The 17,156-nt window shown below is 48.1% G+C and overlaps 1 protein-coding gene across 2 annotated transcripts in view; it reads right to left on the bottom strand.

Annotated features, from left to right (window-relative positions):
• Nucleotides 1-17,156, bottom strand: part of DLGAP2 (DLG associated protein 2) — a 464,829-nt gene that overhangs the window by 103,062 nt on the left and 344,611 nt on the right. For both annotated transcript variants that reach the window (XM_066237265.1, XM_066237266.1), the window contains one exon: nucleotides 15,226-15,291. In XM_066237265.1, the coding sequence (XP_066093362.1) occupies nucleotides 15,226-15,291 (66 nt within the window). The remainder of the gene's footprint in view (nucleotides 1-15,225; nucleotides 15,292-17,156) is intronic.

Genomic DNA, 17,156 nt, shown 5'->3' with positions numbered 1-17,156 from the left:
ATGCCTCTGATTTCTAAGTATTAATTTTATATCCTGCCACTTTGCTGAATTCATTGATCAGGTCCAGTAGTTTTTTGACTGAGACTTTAGGGTTTTCTATATACAATATCATATCATCTGCAAATAATGATAGTTTTACTTCTTTTTTTCCAACCTGCCTTTTATTTCTTCTTCTTGTCTGATTGCTGTGGCTAGGACTTCCAGGACTATGTTGAATAAGAGTGGTGAAAGGGGGCACCCCTGCCTTGTTCCTGATATTAAGGCTTTTAATTTTTGCCCATTGAGTATGATGTTGGCTGTGGGTTTGTCATAGATGGCTTTTTATCATGCTGAAGTGTGTTCCCTGTATTCCCACTTTGCTGAAAGTTTTGAACATGAATGGGTGCTGGATTTTATCAAATGCTTTTTCTGCATTTATTGAAATTATCATGTGGTTTTTCTCCTTCCTTTTGTTTATGTGATGAATCACATAGATTGATTTGCGAATATTGTACCAGCCTTGCCTCCCCTGAATAAATCCCACTTGATCATGGTGTATGATTTTTTCCATATATTGTTGAATCCGGTTTGCTAATATTTTGTTGAGGATTTTAGCATCTATATTCATCAGGGATATTGGCCTATAATTTTCTTTCTTTGTGTTGTCTTTGCCTTGTTTTGGAATCAGAATTATGCTCGCCTCATAAAAGGAGCTTGGACGTCTTCCTTCCTCTTGAATTTTTTGAAATAGCTTGAGAAGAATAGGAGTCAGTTCTTCTTTGAATATTTGGTAGAATTCACTTGTGAAGCCATCAGGCTCAGGACTTTTCTCTGTTGGGAGTTTTTTGATAACTGTTTTGATCTCATTCAATCTGTTTAGGTTTACTGATTCTTCCAGATTGATTTTTGGAAGATTATATGATTCAAGGAATTTGTCCATTTCATCTAGGTTGTCTAGTTTTTTGGCATACAGTTCTTCATAGTATTTTCTTACAATATTTTGTATTTCTGTTGTGTCAATTGTTATTTCTCCACTCTCATTTGTAATTTTATTTGAGTCCTCTTTCTTTTTTTCTTGGTGAGTCTAGTTAAAGGTTCATCGATCTTGTTTACCTTTTCAAAGAACCAGCTCCTAGTTTCATTGATCCTCTGTATTGTTTCTTTAGCCTCTATGTCATTTATTTCTGCTCTGATCTTTATTATTTCCTTCCTTCTACTACATTTGGGCTTTACTTGCTGTTTTTTTCCTAGTTCTTTTAGATGCAGGGTTAAGTTGTTTATTTGAGCTTTTTCTAGCTTCTTAAAGTGTGCCTGTAGTGCTATGAACTTCCCTCTCAGTACTGCTTTCGCTATGTCCCATAAATTTTGAATTGTTGTATGCTCATTATTCTTCATTTCTAGGAATTTTATTTCTTCTTTGATCTCATTCTTAATCCATTTGTTATTTAACAACCTGCTATTTAGTTTCCATGTGTTTGAGAATTTTTGAGTTTTTCTATTGTGGCTGATTTCTAGTTTCATGCCATTGTGATCAGAGAAAGTGCTTGAAATGATTTCAATCTTCTTAAATTTGTTGAGACCACTTTTATGCCCTAACATGTGGTCTATCCTAGAGAATGTACCAGGAGCACTTGAAAAGAATGTATATTCTGGCCCTGGCCGGTTGGCTCAGCGGTAGAGCGTCGGCCTGGCGTGTGGGGGGACCCGGGTTCGATTCCCGGCCAGGGCACATAGGAGAAGCGCCCATTTGCTTCTCCACCCCCACCCCCTCCTTCCTCTCTGTCTCTCTCTTCCCCTCCCGCACCCAAGGCTCCATTGGAGCAAAGATGGCCCGGGCGCTGGGGATGGCTCCTTGGCCTCTCCCCCAGGCGCTAGAGTGGCTCTGGTCGCGACAGAGCTACGCCCTGGAGGGGCAGAGCATCGCCCCCTGGTGGGCAGAGCGTCGCCCCTGGTGGGCGTGCCAGGTGGATCCCGGTCGGGCGCATGCGGGAGTCTGTCTGTCTCTCCCCGTTTCCAGCTTCAGAAAAATACAAAAAAAAAATGTATATTCTGCTTTTGGGTGAAAGGTTCTGAAGATATCTATTAAATCGAGTTGATCTAGTGTGTCCTTTAAGTCTGCTGTTTCTTTGTTAATTTTCTTTCTTGAGGATCTATCTGGTGATGTTAGTGGGGTACTGAAATTCTCTACTATTATAGTATTGCTGTTGATCTTGCCTTTTATATCCATCAAAGCCTACTTTATATATTTAGGTGCTCCTTTATTAGGTGCATAGATATTTATAATAGTTATATCTTCCTGTTGGATTGCTTCCTTTATCATTATGTAGTGACCTTCTTTATCCCTTACTATATCCTTTGTTTTAAAGTTCATTTTGTCTGATATAAGTATTGATATCCCAGCTTTTTTTTCATTTCCATTTGCATGAAATGGTTTTTTTCCATCCTTTTACCTTCAGTCTATGTGCATCTTTTGTTTTAAGGTGTGTCTCTTGTAGACAGTATATGTACAGGTCCTGTTTTCTTATCCATGCAGCTACCCTATTGATCGGACTCATATCTTTTGATCAGATCATTTAATCCATTTACATTTAAGGTTATTATTGATATGTAGTTGTTTATTGCCATTTTATTCTTTAAAGCTATATTCCTCTTTTGCTATATTCTTTTCCCTTTTTTTTTTTTTTTTTTTTTTTAGAGAGGAGAGAGAGAGAAAGAAAGGAGGAGGAGCTGGAAGCATCAACTCCCATATGTGCCTTGACCAGGCAAGCCCAGGGTTTCGAACCGGCGACCTCAGCATTTCCAGGTCGACACTTTATCCACTGTGCCACTACAGGTCAGGCTTTTTCCCCTCTTTGATCTGTTTACAACAGGCCCCTTAACATTTCCTGCAGCATTGGTTTGGTTGTAATGAATTCCTTGAGTTTTGTTGTTTTCTTTTTTGTCTGGGAAGCTTTTTATTTCTCCTTCAATTTTAAATGATAGCCTTGCTGGATAAAGTAGTCTTGGTTGTAGGCTCTTGTTCTGCATTACTTTCAATATTTCTTGCCATTCCTTTCTGGCCTGAAGTGTTTCTGTTGAGAAGTCTGATGTCATCTTTATGGGGGCTCCTTTGTAGGTGATAGCCTTTTTTTCTCTAGCAGCTTTTAATATTTTCTCTTTATCACTTAGCTTTGGTATTTTAATTATGATGTGTCTTGGTGTAGGTTTCTTTGGGTTTCTCTTTAATGGAGTTCTCCATGCTTCTTGAACTTGTGAGAGTTTCTCCTGCATTAATTTAGGGAGGTTTTCAGCTATGATATCATTGAACAAAGTCTCTATCCTTTGTTCTTTCTCTTCTTCAGGAACCCCTATGATGTGGATGTTATTTCTTTTCATGTTGTCACAGAGCTCTCTAAGATTTTCCTCAGACTTTTTGAGTCTCTTCTCTTTTTTCTTCTCTGCTTTCATGCTTCATTCCACTTGTCCTCCAACTCGCTGGTTTGATCCTCAGCTCCATCCATCCTGTTTTTAATTCCTTCCATTGTGGTCTTCATTTCTGATACTGTATTTGTCATTTCCAACTGATTCTTTTTTAATATTTCAATATCCTTTTTTATATTTGCTATTTCTTTATTTAGGTGTTCGTAATGACCATCCATTGTTTTTCTAAGATCCCTAAGCATCCTTACAATCATTATTTTGAACTCTGCATCCGGAAGTTTGGTTATTTCCATATTACTCAGTTCATTTCCTGGATGTTTCTCTTGTGGTTTCATCTAGATTGCACTTCTCTGTCTTTTCATTATGTCTGTGTGTGTGGGTGTTTTGTTTGTAGAGCTGGTTGAGTCTAGGCTTGGTATTGTCTGCCTCCAGTATCCAATTGTGTTATTTCTAGGTCTTCTTGGGTTGGCATCAGCTATTATTTGTAGTCCACTTTTGGATTTGGGCCGCTCTGAAGTCTTGATTTGTTTGTTTTCTTAACAGGTGATAGTCTTGTTTACTGATCTCAGCAGAGGGCTTATTTCAAACTGTATCCAGGAATGTGGTGGGTATAACCTGAGACTCTGAAGGCCTCTTCTGCCAGTTACTCTCTCTGGGGGCAAGGTGTTTCCTCAGCTTCCACAGGGGGAGGTATATCTCAGATCTCCACGGAGACCTGAGTTACTGCCCCTCCTCCCCACTTTTTGTTTTCAGCAGTGTCTAGTTGCGCTGATTGGAGCTGGACAGATGTCTGGAGGTCTGTGACCTGGAAGCACTTCAGTATTTTGTTTTGTGGAAGTATCAGCCCCTCCCCCAGCTATGGCCGCCTCCAGCACTGGATGAGTCAGCTTCTCAGGTTGTCACCTGCATTCCTCTGCCCATCACTGTCTCTCTCTCATCCCTTTCTTTTTGGAAGACAAGCCGGCCCTTTCAACACACCTCATTCCCTGGTCACTAGGCAAGTGGCTCTGAGCAGTATTTTCTGCTCTTTTCTGTGGAGTAGGAGACCCTCTGGGCTCTCAGCCTCACCCCCCTCTGATTCTGTAAGCAGGGGATTCAGGCGCTCCCTATCAGGTTTGTTTTGGCTTCTTCTTTGCTCCTTGGTTTTGTTTTGGTTTTTTTGCATTTTTTCGAAGCTGGAAATGGGAGGCAGTCAGACAGAGTCCTGCATGCGCCCGACCGGGATCCACCTGGCATGCCCACCAGGGGGTGATGCTCTGCCCGTCTGGGGTGTTGCTCCATTGCAATCAGAGCCATTCTGGCACCTGAGGCAGAGGCCACAGAGCCATGCTCAGCGCCTGGGCCATCTTTGCTCCAATGGAGCCTTGGCTGCGGGAGGAAGGAGAGGGGGAGGGGTGGAGAAGCAAATGGGCGCTTCTCCTGTGTGCCCTGGCCAGGAATTGAACCCGGGACTCCTGCACACCAGGCCAACGCTCTAGCACTGAGACAACCGGCCAGGGCCTGCTCCTTGGTTTTTGAGAGCTGTTCTTGTAGTCCAGAGTTGGTTTTTCACGCTGATTGTTCATAAATTAGTTTGTATTCTAGTTTGGTGGTGTGAGCTGGGAGTCTGTGCGTCTGCCTACTCTGCTGCCATCTTCAGGTCCCCCCATGTTTCTCATTATTATAATCTTCCCTGTGGGTGTTTCACTGTCACGTCAGGTTGCTATGATTTGCGGCTTCACTCAGAAGTGTGCAGTGGAGGACCTGAGGATGTTGGGGCTGCAATTCTACAATACAAGATGTGAAGCCTTAGTGTGTCAGGTGCAAGAAGGAACCAGCACACACCTCAGGTGCACATGCTTTAATCCCACCTCTGACACCTTGGGGAATTTACCCACTGGTTGCATGAACAGCAACAGGGTGATGTTCCGATTAGAAAATTGGGCAAAATAAATCGCTTTGTTCATATCAGGGTGAGTATAATACAATTCCTAGGTTACTTTTAAGTTTATAGAGCATTCTTTTATTTAAAGTTCATGTGTGTCAGCTCACACTCTTCCCCGGTAACCTTAGAGTCTGACGAGTGTTCGCTAGTGGCCACCTCCTGGCAACCTGTGCCGTGTCTCCCACCAGCGTGGGGTCCATGGGCCCGAGGCCTGAGCCCGCCTTAGGGGCTGTGCAGAACATGCTTGAGGGGCACGGACTAGGAGCCCTCATAATAGTGTCTGCTAAACGTTTAGTCCTAATTACAGCTAGCGCTCATTCTAGAGCAAATTTATGACCCAGTGGAGCCGATGCTGACAGACAACAGGCCTGCCGCTCGTGCTGGTCTGACAGGACCTGGACCACAAGGTTTCCGTTTCCATCTCTAAGCAAGTTCTGGGTCATTTTGACCCGAGTGATACAGCGACTGTGGCAAATGATGCAGCCACTGTGCCCACGGAGGTTGTCGCCCGCTGTGGAAATGTAATTTTCAGCTCCATGTTGTGATGAAAATAAGGGTGCTTATGTATAAAAAATGTCTCTGGGTGAATTTACCTTCACTGACACGGAGATGAGCAAATCCAGAGACGTTCCACCAGGTTCCTGGGGACAAGTCCCGCCCTGAAGGTCAGAGAGGTGGGCCAGGTCCATGAAGCACACAGACAGGACCTGCACACAGGCAGGTGTCTGTTCTCTGCGTGCTCTAGATGCCATCTGTCACGGCTGAACAGCACCTGACTCTGTCAGGCGTCAGGTGACTGGCTGCCTCTGCCTATGAAAGGTGCACGGACTGGGTAGGCTATATTCTGGTTTCCCTGGGGGAGGGAGAGGGTCCACTGGGCTGAACTCAGTTCAGACCCGAAAGGTGCCAACTCTCAGCTACCGTGACGATCAGCTCATTCTCTCACCTGTGCTCTCAGACGTCCTCATGTTTTGCCTGTCATGGGACTAAACCTACTGAACGAAGCTCCCACAGAACGCAGGGAATGTTGGCGAGGGGGCTGCAGATGGCTGATTCTTTTCCCTCTTCCATTTCATTTGGCCCCTGTGTGCTGAGCACCTGCACACCTGATGCCCCTGGTGTGCGTGGAGAGTCACCACCATGGACAGATGCAGAGCCCCTCCTGGTCTGCACACACCTGTCCTGTCCACTGTCCTCCCACCAGCTGACCTCTCATGGACTGCTCCTAAAGCCATAGTGCACACATCCAAATAAATCCACTGTTCTCTAAAATTTCATTGTGTCCGAGGACTCCTACAGCCACAGGACAGGGACCTCTGACTGCGCCCATGGACTCCTACGGCCACGGGACGGGGACCTCTGACTGCGCCCATGGACTCCTACGGCCACGGGACGGGGACCTCTGACTGCGCCCATGGACTCCTACGGCCACGGGACGGGGACCTCTGACTGCGCCCATGGACTCCTACAGCCACGGGACGGGGACCTCAAGACAGGGACCTCTGATGGATGACTTCAGATTCATTTTTCATGCAGGTTTTCTTAGGAGTCCCATACGGTGCAGAGAAACTCGTATACACTGAAGGTCTCCAGAATCTGTCTTGCAGGCCTGTTTTCAATTATTCCAATTTGCAAATGGACTTGGCAATTATTCCAATTTGCAAATGGACTTGGCAGCAGGGAAATCACTTCCAGAAGGAGGCGAAGGGACGCCATGGGCAGGGAGCAGCCGCCCTGCCCACCCTGTCCCCACAGCTTCTGAAACACCTTCTGCACCTGGATTCGCAGCGTTCTTGGGTGATGACCACAAGGACAACAATCATGAAAGCGCTATCACTTATCACTTGGGGTGGTGACCCTCTTCAGGTATTATCAGGGTAACCCACCCTCACGCTCCCAGAGGCAGCCAGCCAGCTGTCTTATCACTCACCCATTTCCTTTTGGTGAACAAGGAAGGCTCGCGGGCCACACAGGAGGTCCGCCCACAGCATCCGCCTGGTGCCCACTGTGCTCCCGGCCTCGCCCGCGGATCACGCTGCACACCTGCCCCCCGCTTGGCAAGGCCCTCCCTGCCCGAGGCTCCAACATGTGTCAGTTACATAATATAAAAGCTGTTTTACACGGGAAATTACCACACACACATGCACAACACTTACTCTCGTGTGTGACGCACTTTGATATTTTCTGTCTGTACACTCTACATAACCCTGTCCTTTCTTTTCTCTTCATTTAAAACAATGGCTGATAGCGACTCAGGAACCTGAATGCACAGCCCACTGAGCTGCAACCGCCATGGAAAAATCAGTGTCATGTAAACAAAAACTATCAGACACGAAACAAAGTAAAACCACTCACTGGCGGAGAAGGTGGGTTCAATGAACCGAATCTTCTGTTATCCAACATGTCTATCACCTTCTCTCCCCCCGGAGCTGTTTCCACCGAGACCATGTGATGTAAAAACCATCATTCACTTACTTTAGAAGTCTCCGGCCCCCCTTGTCCTTGCAGGGAATGTGTCAGTTTAAGAGAACAGTGAGTGAGGACTCCACACGCTGTTCGTCTGCATGCGTGTGCATCTGTACCACACCGGGAGCATCTGCTTCCCGACCACAGAGGCCCAGACCCTCCCCCTGCAGCCTGGGAGGCCCCGTGAAAAGCCCTGCAGGACCCAGGAGGGAGTCTCACCAGAGCCTGGCCGACCATGCGGCACCTTGACCTTCGAGTTTCCTGACTCTGAGGAATAAATTACTCGTCTCCACCCAGCCGAGGGTGTTCAGTCATTGCACCCAAGTGGACGCGGACATGGGCATGCATGCACAGAGGCATGGAGGAGCAATTCAATGTTACTGTGCGGGGAAGGGAGCCCACCCAGGGAATGGCGCTGTAACTCCTTTGGCAGCTGTGAGGCTCAGCCGCCGTGCAAGTCAGAAACGGATGTTGAGACAGAAAGGTATAGAATGCCTTCCATCAATTTAAATGAAAAATCCCAATAACCTAATTTGAATAACATGCAAACTAATTTTAACGTGTCTGCACAGAAATAAAGTTTTAACTTGACACTGTCCAAATAAAATGCAGCTATTGGAATGTTCCCTTGAATAACTGGCGTCTGCCACTCCCTGCAGGACACCCCTGCCGCAGGGGTGATGGTTTAGCTGGCTGTCACCTGCTGGGAAAGAGCGGCCTCCTGTCCTGGGCCTGAGTTTCCAGCAGGTGCTGAGAAAGAGCGAGCGTGCCCTGCAGGACTTGGAGGTGAAGGAGGCTAAGGGAGCTGGGGGAGGGGCCCTGGGGGGGTGGCTCCTGCTCGGAATGCAGCGAATAGAAGCATCATTACCGTTGCTGCCAGCCAGAACCAACATGGCCACACCCCCACTATTCCTGCAAACTTCTAGAAACTTACCACAAGGAAATACAGTGGTACCTTGAGATATGAGCAGACCAACATACAATTTTTTTTTTAAGATACGAACTGCAACTCAGTCTGTATTTTTGTTCTGATATCCGAGGGAAATTCTGAGATACGAGTCATGATTCAGGAAGCTGCCACTAGTTGGTGCGTTGGTGCATGGGTCCAGTATCGGCAGCACAACACCAGCATCTCGTTCTTTCTCATGTGTCACCCGGAGAATCAAGTCGAATCTCGTGCACTGTACTCGTTCTTGCATCATTTTTGCATTTTTTACTAACTTTTTTTGTGTGCTATGATGGGGCCAAAGAAAGTGAGTGTAAAGGACAGTGGTGAGCAGAAGAGAATGATGTCGATAGAAGTAAAGCAAAAAATAATAGAAAAACATGAGTGTGGTGTACGAGAGATTGAACTGGCAAGGCTGTATGACTGCAATACACCTACAATTTGTACCATCCTTAAACAAAAGGATGCCATCAAGAGCACAAATCCAGCAAAAGGAACTACAATTCTGTCCCAATTAAGGACAAATATCCATGAAGAAATGGAGAAGCTTCTGCTGGTGTGGGTGGAAAAGAAAGAGCTGGCAGGAGATACAGTAATGGAGACTGTAATATTCGAAAAGGCACGTATTATTTACGGTGACTTGAAGAAGAAAGAACCATCAACCTCAAAAGAGGCAGCGGAAGATATGTTTAAGGCAAGTCACGGCTGGTTTGAAAATTTCAAGAAGAGATCTGGCATCCACTCAGTGGTGAGGCATGATGAAGCTGTGAGTGCTGATGTTAAGGTAGCTGAGGAGTACATTGCATGTTTTATTGCGTTTATCGCAAAGGAAGGCTACATCCCCCAACAAGTGTTCAACTGTGATGAAACAGGATTGTTTTGGAAAAATACGCACCGGAGAACTTTCATCACCGCAGAGGAGAAGAAGCTTCCAGGCCATAAACCCATGAAGGGCCGTCTGGCCCTTGCATTGTGTGTAAATGCTAGCAGTGACTGTAAAGTAAAGCCACTGCTAGTGTATCATTCCAAAAATCCTCGAGCCTTTAAGACTCATAAGATTCTTAAAGAAAAACTGCAGGTCATGCGGCGTGCCAATGCTAGGGCATGGGTTACGTGGCAATTTTTTACTGAATGGGTAAATCTTGTCTTTGGTCCTGCAGTGAAGAAATATCTTCAAGAAAATAAACTCCCGATGAAAGCATTACTAATCCTTGAAAATGCTCCAGCCCACCCTCCTCCTGGCCTTGAAGATGACATTGTCGATGAGTTCAAATTTGTGAAAGTCCTCTACCTCCCACCTAACACGACTTCAATCTTGCAACCTATGGATCAGCAGGCCATTTCCAACTTTGAAAAGTTTTACACAAAACACTTGTTCCACCACTGCTTTGAGGTGACTAAGAATACAATTCTAACCTTTCGAGAGTTTTGGAAAGATCACTACAACATTGTGATATGTTTACGCATTATTGACTTGGCATGGCAAGAGGTTACAAGAAGAACCTTGAGCTCGGCATGGAAAAAGTTATGGCCTGATGTTGTTGCAGACAGGGACTTTGAAGGGTTCGAACCAGAGACTGAGACTGAGGTAGAAGCGTTGGAGGAGATTGTGTCCCTTGGAAAGTCGATGGGTCTGGAGGTAGATGAGGGTTACATAAACGAGCTCATCGAGGAACATGAGGAGGAACTCTCAACTGAGGACTTGAAGGAGCTACAGATGATGCAACATACGGAGCTTCTGCAAGAGATTAGTAGTGAGGAGGAGGTAGAGTCGGAGGAAGTGATTTCTACAAGTGAAATTAAAGACATGCTGGCAATGTGGGAGAAGCTTTCAAGTTTCACTGAAAAGAAACACCCAGAAAAAGTTTCAACTGGTCGTGCTTCAGCACTTTTTAATGACACTTGTCACATTTCCGTAACATTTTAAAAGGCAGGCAAAAGCAAACCTCTTTGGATAGATTTTTATTCAAAAGTCCTGCAAGTGAAAGTGCCGAAAGTGCAGCCAAAAAGGCAAAAACAGGTGATGATTAAATGAAAAATACGTAATGTTAAGCTTAGATTAAGTTTAATGTTAAGAAAGTGCATTTTTTTTATAATTAAGTTTTTGTGGTTTCATTTTAAGTAAAGAAAGTGCAGTTTTGGTTTTGTTTAAAGAAAATGCAGTTTTAGTATACATTTAGTGTTAAGAAAGTGCAGTTTTAGTTTACGTGTCTACAGTGCCTGCATCCCCTCCTCCCTCCCTCCTCCTCCACCATTCACCTCCATTAGCTGCACTCATCTGTCTCCAAGGTAAGAATATAGTACTAAAGAACACTTTTTCTTTTATTTCATATATATTGTTATGCATTGGCAAAGTATACATGTGTGTTTCTTAAAAACATGTCTTTTTTCATAATTTAGGATGGTTTGGGGATGTTTCACAGGGCTGGAATGGATTAAATCTATTTCAGTTATTTTAAATGGCAGAAATTTGGTTGATATACGAGTTGACTGACTTATGAGCTCGGTTACAGAACAAATTAAACTTGTACTTCAAGGTACCACTCTAAGCAAGGATGGCCAGCACGTTGCCAAGAGACATGTCTACGGGATGGCCGGGGTGTTTGTAAAAGGACAAAATATAAATTGCTAGAAGGGAGTTCTTTTAAAATAAGTTACCTCATAATTACCATGAGACACGCGTGCAGTGAAGTGGCGAGCAGACCTGGGAGCGAGGACACGGAAGTCCCACTGTCTAAAACCATCTTCACCATCCGTGTGCTGCCGCACAGGAGGCTGGTGCTATCACCACGGCCTGGTACTTTTACAATCCCAGAGCACGTTCATTTTCTCAGTGCTGTGTCGCATAGAAGATGAGCCTAATATTCTCTGATTGATCATTTAATTTGCCTTTTTCTCATTTCAATTTGCAATTGATTTACCACTGCAAATTTGGGTCAATCAATGCAACAGTCCTCATAAATGCTTTGAAATTGCCCATTCTTTACAAATGATTTAAATTTAACATTCAAGAGAATGAAGAAAAGCCTTTCTTAGAAATAACATCTATAATGAGCCAATGTCATAAAAAAAATTACTGGTAAGGCAATTTAATTTACAGTGTCTGGGTCTTCCCTCAGAACATCTCTTCCTCAAAGAGAAGGTCTTCCTCTCCCACTCTCGTCTTCTGCATGTGCCGCATCAATCCACCTTTATCACAGACGTTAGGTTGATTTAACAGAGCCTTCTTTATCTTCCTGTATAAGACGGCTGTTTCCTCCTGACCAAGTTCCTATCAGACGTTTTACTATTTGAGCGTCAGAGAATGCATCTGCCCTGAGTGACACAGGGACAGCGAGGATCGGCTGTGGTGATGCTCTTACTTCCTGGGAGGTGACTGATTTGTCCGTCACTAGAGAGATCCAGGGTTTCGGTCACTGTCCCTCACCGGTCCTTTGGCGTGTTATGAGGCAGAGGCCGGCTGAGGTCAGGCTGGTATTCGGGCCGGACAGTGGCCGGCATGGCTTCACACTGCAGGGCGTGACGAGACCTGCGGTGCCCGCCCCCGTCCTCTGAAACAGCGAGGTCGCATTCTGCTGCAGCAGCACTGGCACTGTATGAGGTGCTTTTCATTTTAATTTGGTGCAGCAGAGTTATAGCTTAATTTGAGTCTTGGAAAGGCCTTAGAAACCCCATGTAATTTAAACCCCTCAATGTCAAGAGAAAAATTTAGAAAACTCAATTTGAAAAAATAAATGTGCGAAATCATGGTTTTTATAATAACACTGGGGATAGAAGCCAGGCCTCTTCTTCTTCCTCCTCCCTCTTTCATTCTTCCTGTTTAACCTTCCCATTAATTTTCTGATCACACTTCCACTGTACTCTCTGCCTGGGTGCACAGACGGGGACGGAGGGGACTTCTGAGATGGCAGCACCCAAGCCTGCCCCCGGGGGAACCACCGCAAGGTGTCTAGGCCTGGGGCTATTCCCTGGTGACACCGATGAGTGGAACCAGGACTGGTGCTTGATGCTTCATGAACGGGCCAAGAAAGACGCCTGGAACCAGGTGTGTACTTCCTGCCGCCCCTCTGTGCCGGGCATGACATGGGTTTGGAGGCTGCCGTTGCCTCTCCCACCATCCTTGGCACTGACGGCTCCGGTGGGAAAACCCGCACACATTCGGAAGCTCTGAGAGCCCAGCCCCCAAGACTTCTTGCTTCTTTCTCTCCAAAGCCTCAAAATTCTGTTTCTTCTCACTCTATAATCATCAGCTCTGCCCGATGTCCAGACTGTAGGAGCAGCTCACTAAGTTCAACAGAGAACTACCACACTCCTAGGAACAGACTGACAGCTAACAGGTTCTCAGAGAGACGTGTACATCCGTGTTCATGGCAGCATTATTCATCGTAGCCAAGAGCTGGGAACAACCCAGGGCCCATCAACGGAGGAGTGAATACACAGAATGTGTCTGTCCGTGCAACAAAGTATTCCTCCGTCCTCTAAAGGAAGAAAGCCCCCTGTAGGTGAGCCTGAAGACGTGGTGCTCAGCGGGACAAGCCAGACGCAGGAGACAGACCCTGCCTGGCCTCCTCACACAAGGTGCCCGCAGGAACCGGACTCGCAGAGGAAGAAGGGAGACTGTGGGCACCAGGTCGGGTGGTGGAGGCAGTGAGTGTGTAACCCCACAGGCTCAGTGTGGGGAGGAGAAAGCTCTAGACACGGAGGTGGTGACTGCTGTGCTACAATGTGGGGTTTAATGCCACTGGGCGGTACTTAAAAATGGTTCAAACGGTCAATTTTGTGTTTGAGTATTTTACCACAAAAGTGCACTTTCTCTGGGAACAATGTGCCCACGGGGTGCTCTGACCCTCTGGCCACGTCCCCCTCCCTGCCAGCTCAGTCATGGCTGTGGGACAAACTCAGTCTCCTACTCTGGGACTCCTGTCAGACCCTGTGTCGGCAGTGACCCCTTGACCTCACCTTAGCACCGCACCTGACTTGTCTCGTCCTCACTGCCCAAGAGAAGGACACCAGGGGCCACGTGCTGACTGAGATGTGTATCTACCCCAGGGTGGGTGAGCTCTTGGTGATACTGTCTTCATTGTTCCCGAGAGCCATCATTCAAGGTGACCTCAAGTCACAGGACCTGGCTCACTGACACCCACATGTCTCCGATTCCAGCACGTCCCCTCACTCTGAAGGACTGTCACAGACAGCACTGGCCCTGGAGCACAGCTGTGACGTCAGGACTTCCCCACGCAGGACCAAGTGCTGCAACCCCCCAGGGAACAGAAGCCAAGTGAGTCGTCCCTGTGGAAGCCTCTTCAGACCTGGCCCCAGGGACCCCTCGCAGTGACGCCACCTCGTGAAGCCCAGGGCCGTGCGAGCCGTCTCTGCGAGACAGGCCACCCCTGTGGAGCAAGAAGTAAAAGTACCGACTTGCCGGTTCCATGTGAAGAAAGGACGGTTGAGAATGGCAAGTTAGATATAAATTTATAACTCAGTCACAGTGGACACCAAACCATCATTCTTTCAGAACTACACCTGTTTGCATAATTTTAAATTGAAAAGCAAACTTTTTTAGTTCCTAATTTCCTTGAAAAGAAATCACAACTTGATACAAATGGACTCTTTCAATTTTCAATATTATTCTTTAAGGCAATCAAATGGGCAAGAGTCACTGGCTAAAAACCTGAAATAAATTAAGAAAAATTCAAATTTAAACATAAGTCGACTCAGGAGCTGTAACACAGCCCTCCACGTTCAATGGCCTGTGGCCGCCGTGGCCCCCGTGGGACGGGGAGCTGGGACTCTCTCGGGCGAGTGAGTGGCCACGCCAGCAGGCGCGGGGGAGGGGGCATGGAGCCCAGAGCCTGCCACGCAGCCTCTCCCGGACTGTGGAGGTCGTCGACACCGCACTGCTCAGACGACCACGGCTGCCGCGGCCCAGCTTCCCCGGTCAGCACAGCGTCCAGTGGAACTTGCGCCCCACTTTCCCCAGCACACAGCAAGTCAGAGCTCCTCTGGGGGCAGGGCCCACGACACCCAGCCTGCAGCCAGGGCGCCCGCTCGCCGGCCGAGAGACATCAGTGACCTGACCTCAGGTCACGGGCTGCCTGACACGATGCAGCGGAAGGACCCTCGCGTCTGAGACCCCCTCAGAGGAAGGAGGCAAGGACAGCGTGTCATCACGTCACTCGCGCCCACGATGTTAACAATCTGTCCATGTTTAGTAACAACGGTCTTAATAATTAATGATAATAAGCCTTAATAATTAGTCTATAGTGACTTGTAGGAACTGTGCTCTCACCTAAAGCTCTATAACATTTATAAACTACTATTTTTTAAAAGTTTCACATTTTACTTAGGTCTCGGTAGGACACTCCAGAGTCACACATGTGCTCAAACATGTTAGTGGGAAGGTTCACAGCTACAGACGTGCAGATGGTTCCCAGCCTGAGGCCCGTGATGCCTGCTGCATGTGTGACCAGGGCTGGTCCTGGCAGCCTACCTAGATCCTCCTCCGCCGGCCCTGGGAAGCTGATTTCCGGCTGGACGAGGTCCCCGGCCTCTTCCTCTGCAAAGAGAGAAACAAGTCACAGTTTAGTGTATCCCGAGGGATGTGTGCACATTTGTTCAAACGTCACTGAGCAGAGTGGCGGTTTGTGCCGAAATCCCAGGAGCAGCTGCCGTTTCTGTGAGAATGGCATGTGGTCGCTCACGTGAGCACCGACTCAGGCACGTGGTCGCTCACGTGAGCACCGACTCAGGCACGTGGTCGCTCAGTAAGCACCGACTCAGGCACGTGGTCGCTCACGTGAGCACCGACTCAGGCACGTGGTCGCTCAGTGAGCACCGACTCAGGCACGTGGTCGCTCAGTAAGCACCGACTCAGGCACGTGGTCGCTCACGTGAGCACCGACTCAGGCACGTGGTCGCTCACGTGAGCACCGACTCAGGCACGTGGTCGCTCACGTGAGCACCGACTCAGGCACGTGGTCGCTCAGTAAGCACCGACTCAGGCACGTGGTCGCTCACGTGAGCACCGACTCAGGCACGTGGTCGCTCACGTGAGCACCGACTCAGGCACGTGGTCGCTCAGTAAGCACCGACTCAGGCACGTGGTCGCTCACGTGAGCACCGACTCAGGCACGTGGCCACGTGCTTCTCACTTCCGCTCTGGTCAGCACCTGGTTTCTCAGACTTTGTCAGCATCAGAACAGAGTTCTGTAAACTGGCCAGTTGTTATGATACATCTCTGCTCCCCGCAGCTGGTGGGGCCCCCCGGGGCGTCGCACCACAGTGAGGACCCCGAGCTGTAGGGGGGCCTCATCCCCAACATTCACAGCTGCCTGCACAGCTTTAATGCTTAACAGTCATTCAAGCTGGGTCAGTTTGGTCCAGAACAAAATCTCCGCTCCTCCTGCTGGGAGAACAGGTCAGACCACCAGCCCTCTACAACCGTGCCCTGCACTCTGGACCCCATGTGGGCTGCGGCACCACCCTGCCCGGGCACCGACCTCCCCAGGATCCAACATGAGACATGCAGGAGAGACGGGGTTTCATTACACATGCAACACGTGTCATCATTTTGGCACACGTCCTGGAAGTACAGTGATAATTCCACGTTCCAACTCTCCACGTGTGTTCACCCAGACCCCCCTCCTCGTGACCAGGCTTCGAGGCCAATACTCCATCCACCCTGGCCTTCCGCTGGTGACACCGAACACAGTGAGGGTCTCAGATGGGTCCGTTTAGTACGTTGTGACCCCACCTGCCGGTCTCAGTGTAGGTCAGGGAGCCAGCGGTCTGAAGGGGCAGGACCCAGAGGGGCCGTGGTCACTCCTCCTGCAATCTGTGGTCCAGCCCCACCGCCCGGGTTCCCGGTGGCTGGTTAAGACGTGTGCGCACACTGCATACGTGTGGTCAGACGTGTGCGCACACTGCATACGTGTGGTCAGACGTGTGCGCACACTGCATACGTGTGGTCAGACGTGTGCGCACACTGCATACGTGTGGTCAGACGTGTGCGCACACTGCATACGTGTGGTTAGACGTGTGCGCACTGCATACGTGATAAATGTGTACGTCTATATGTATACTAGATGTCCGAATTTGATTTACAAAAAGATCAACTCAAATGACTGAGGCGGCGTCACCCGCTTGTGCTCGGCAGCAGCACTGTCCACACGGGTCTCACCGGGTCCTGGACGGCAGGCGGGCGGCGGGCACAGAGCAGTGTGAACCCAGGGTGGCTGTGCTGGTGTTTGCTGGAACTGTAACAAAGTGCGACAGCAGCTCTCATTAAATGCGGTTGCCGTGGAGACTGCAGTGGGGTGGCCAGGATCTCACCTCGACCGCTGTCGACACTGGTTGGGCTGGAGTGGAATTGGGAGAACAGACCACGCAGCCCTCGCTGTCGGCACACACGGCACAGCAACC

This window comes from Saccopteryx bilineata, chromosome 6, assembly GCF_036850765.1.
Source record: "Saccopteryx bilineata isolate mSacBil1 chromosome 6, mSacBil1_pri_phased_curated, whole genome shotgun sequence".
Classification (NCBI taxonomy): domain Eukaryota; kingdom Metazoa; phylum Chordata; class Mammalia; order Chiroptera; family Emballonuridae; genus Saccopteryx; species Saccopteryx bilineata.
This window is presented reverse-complemented; position numbering and strand designations above follow the sequence as displayed.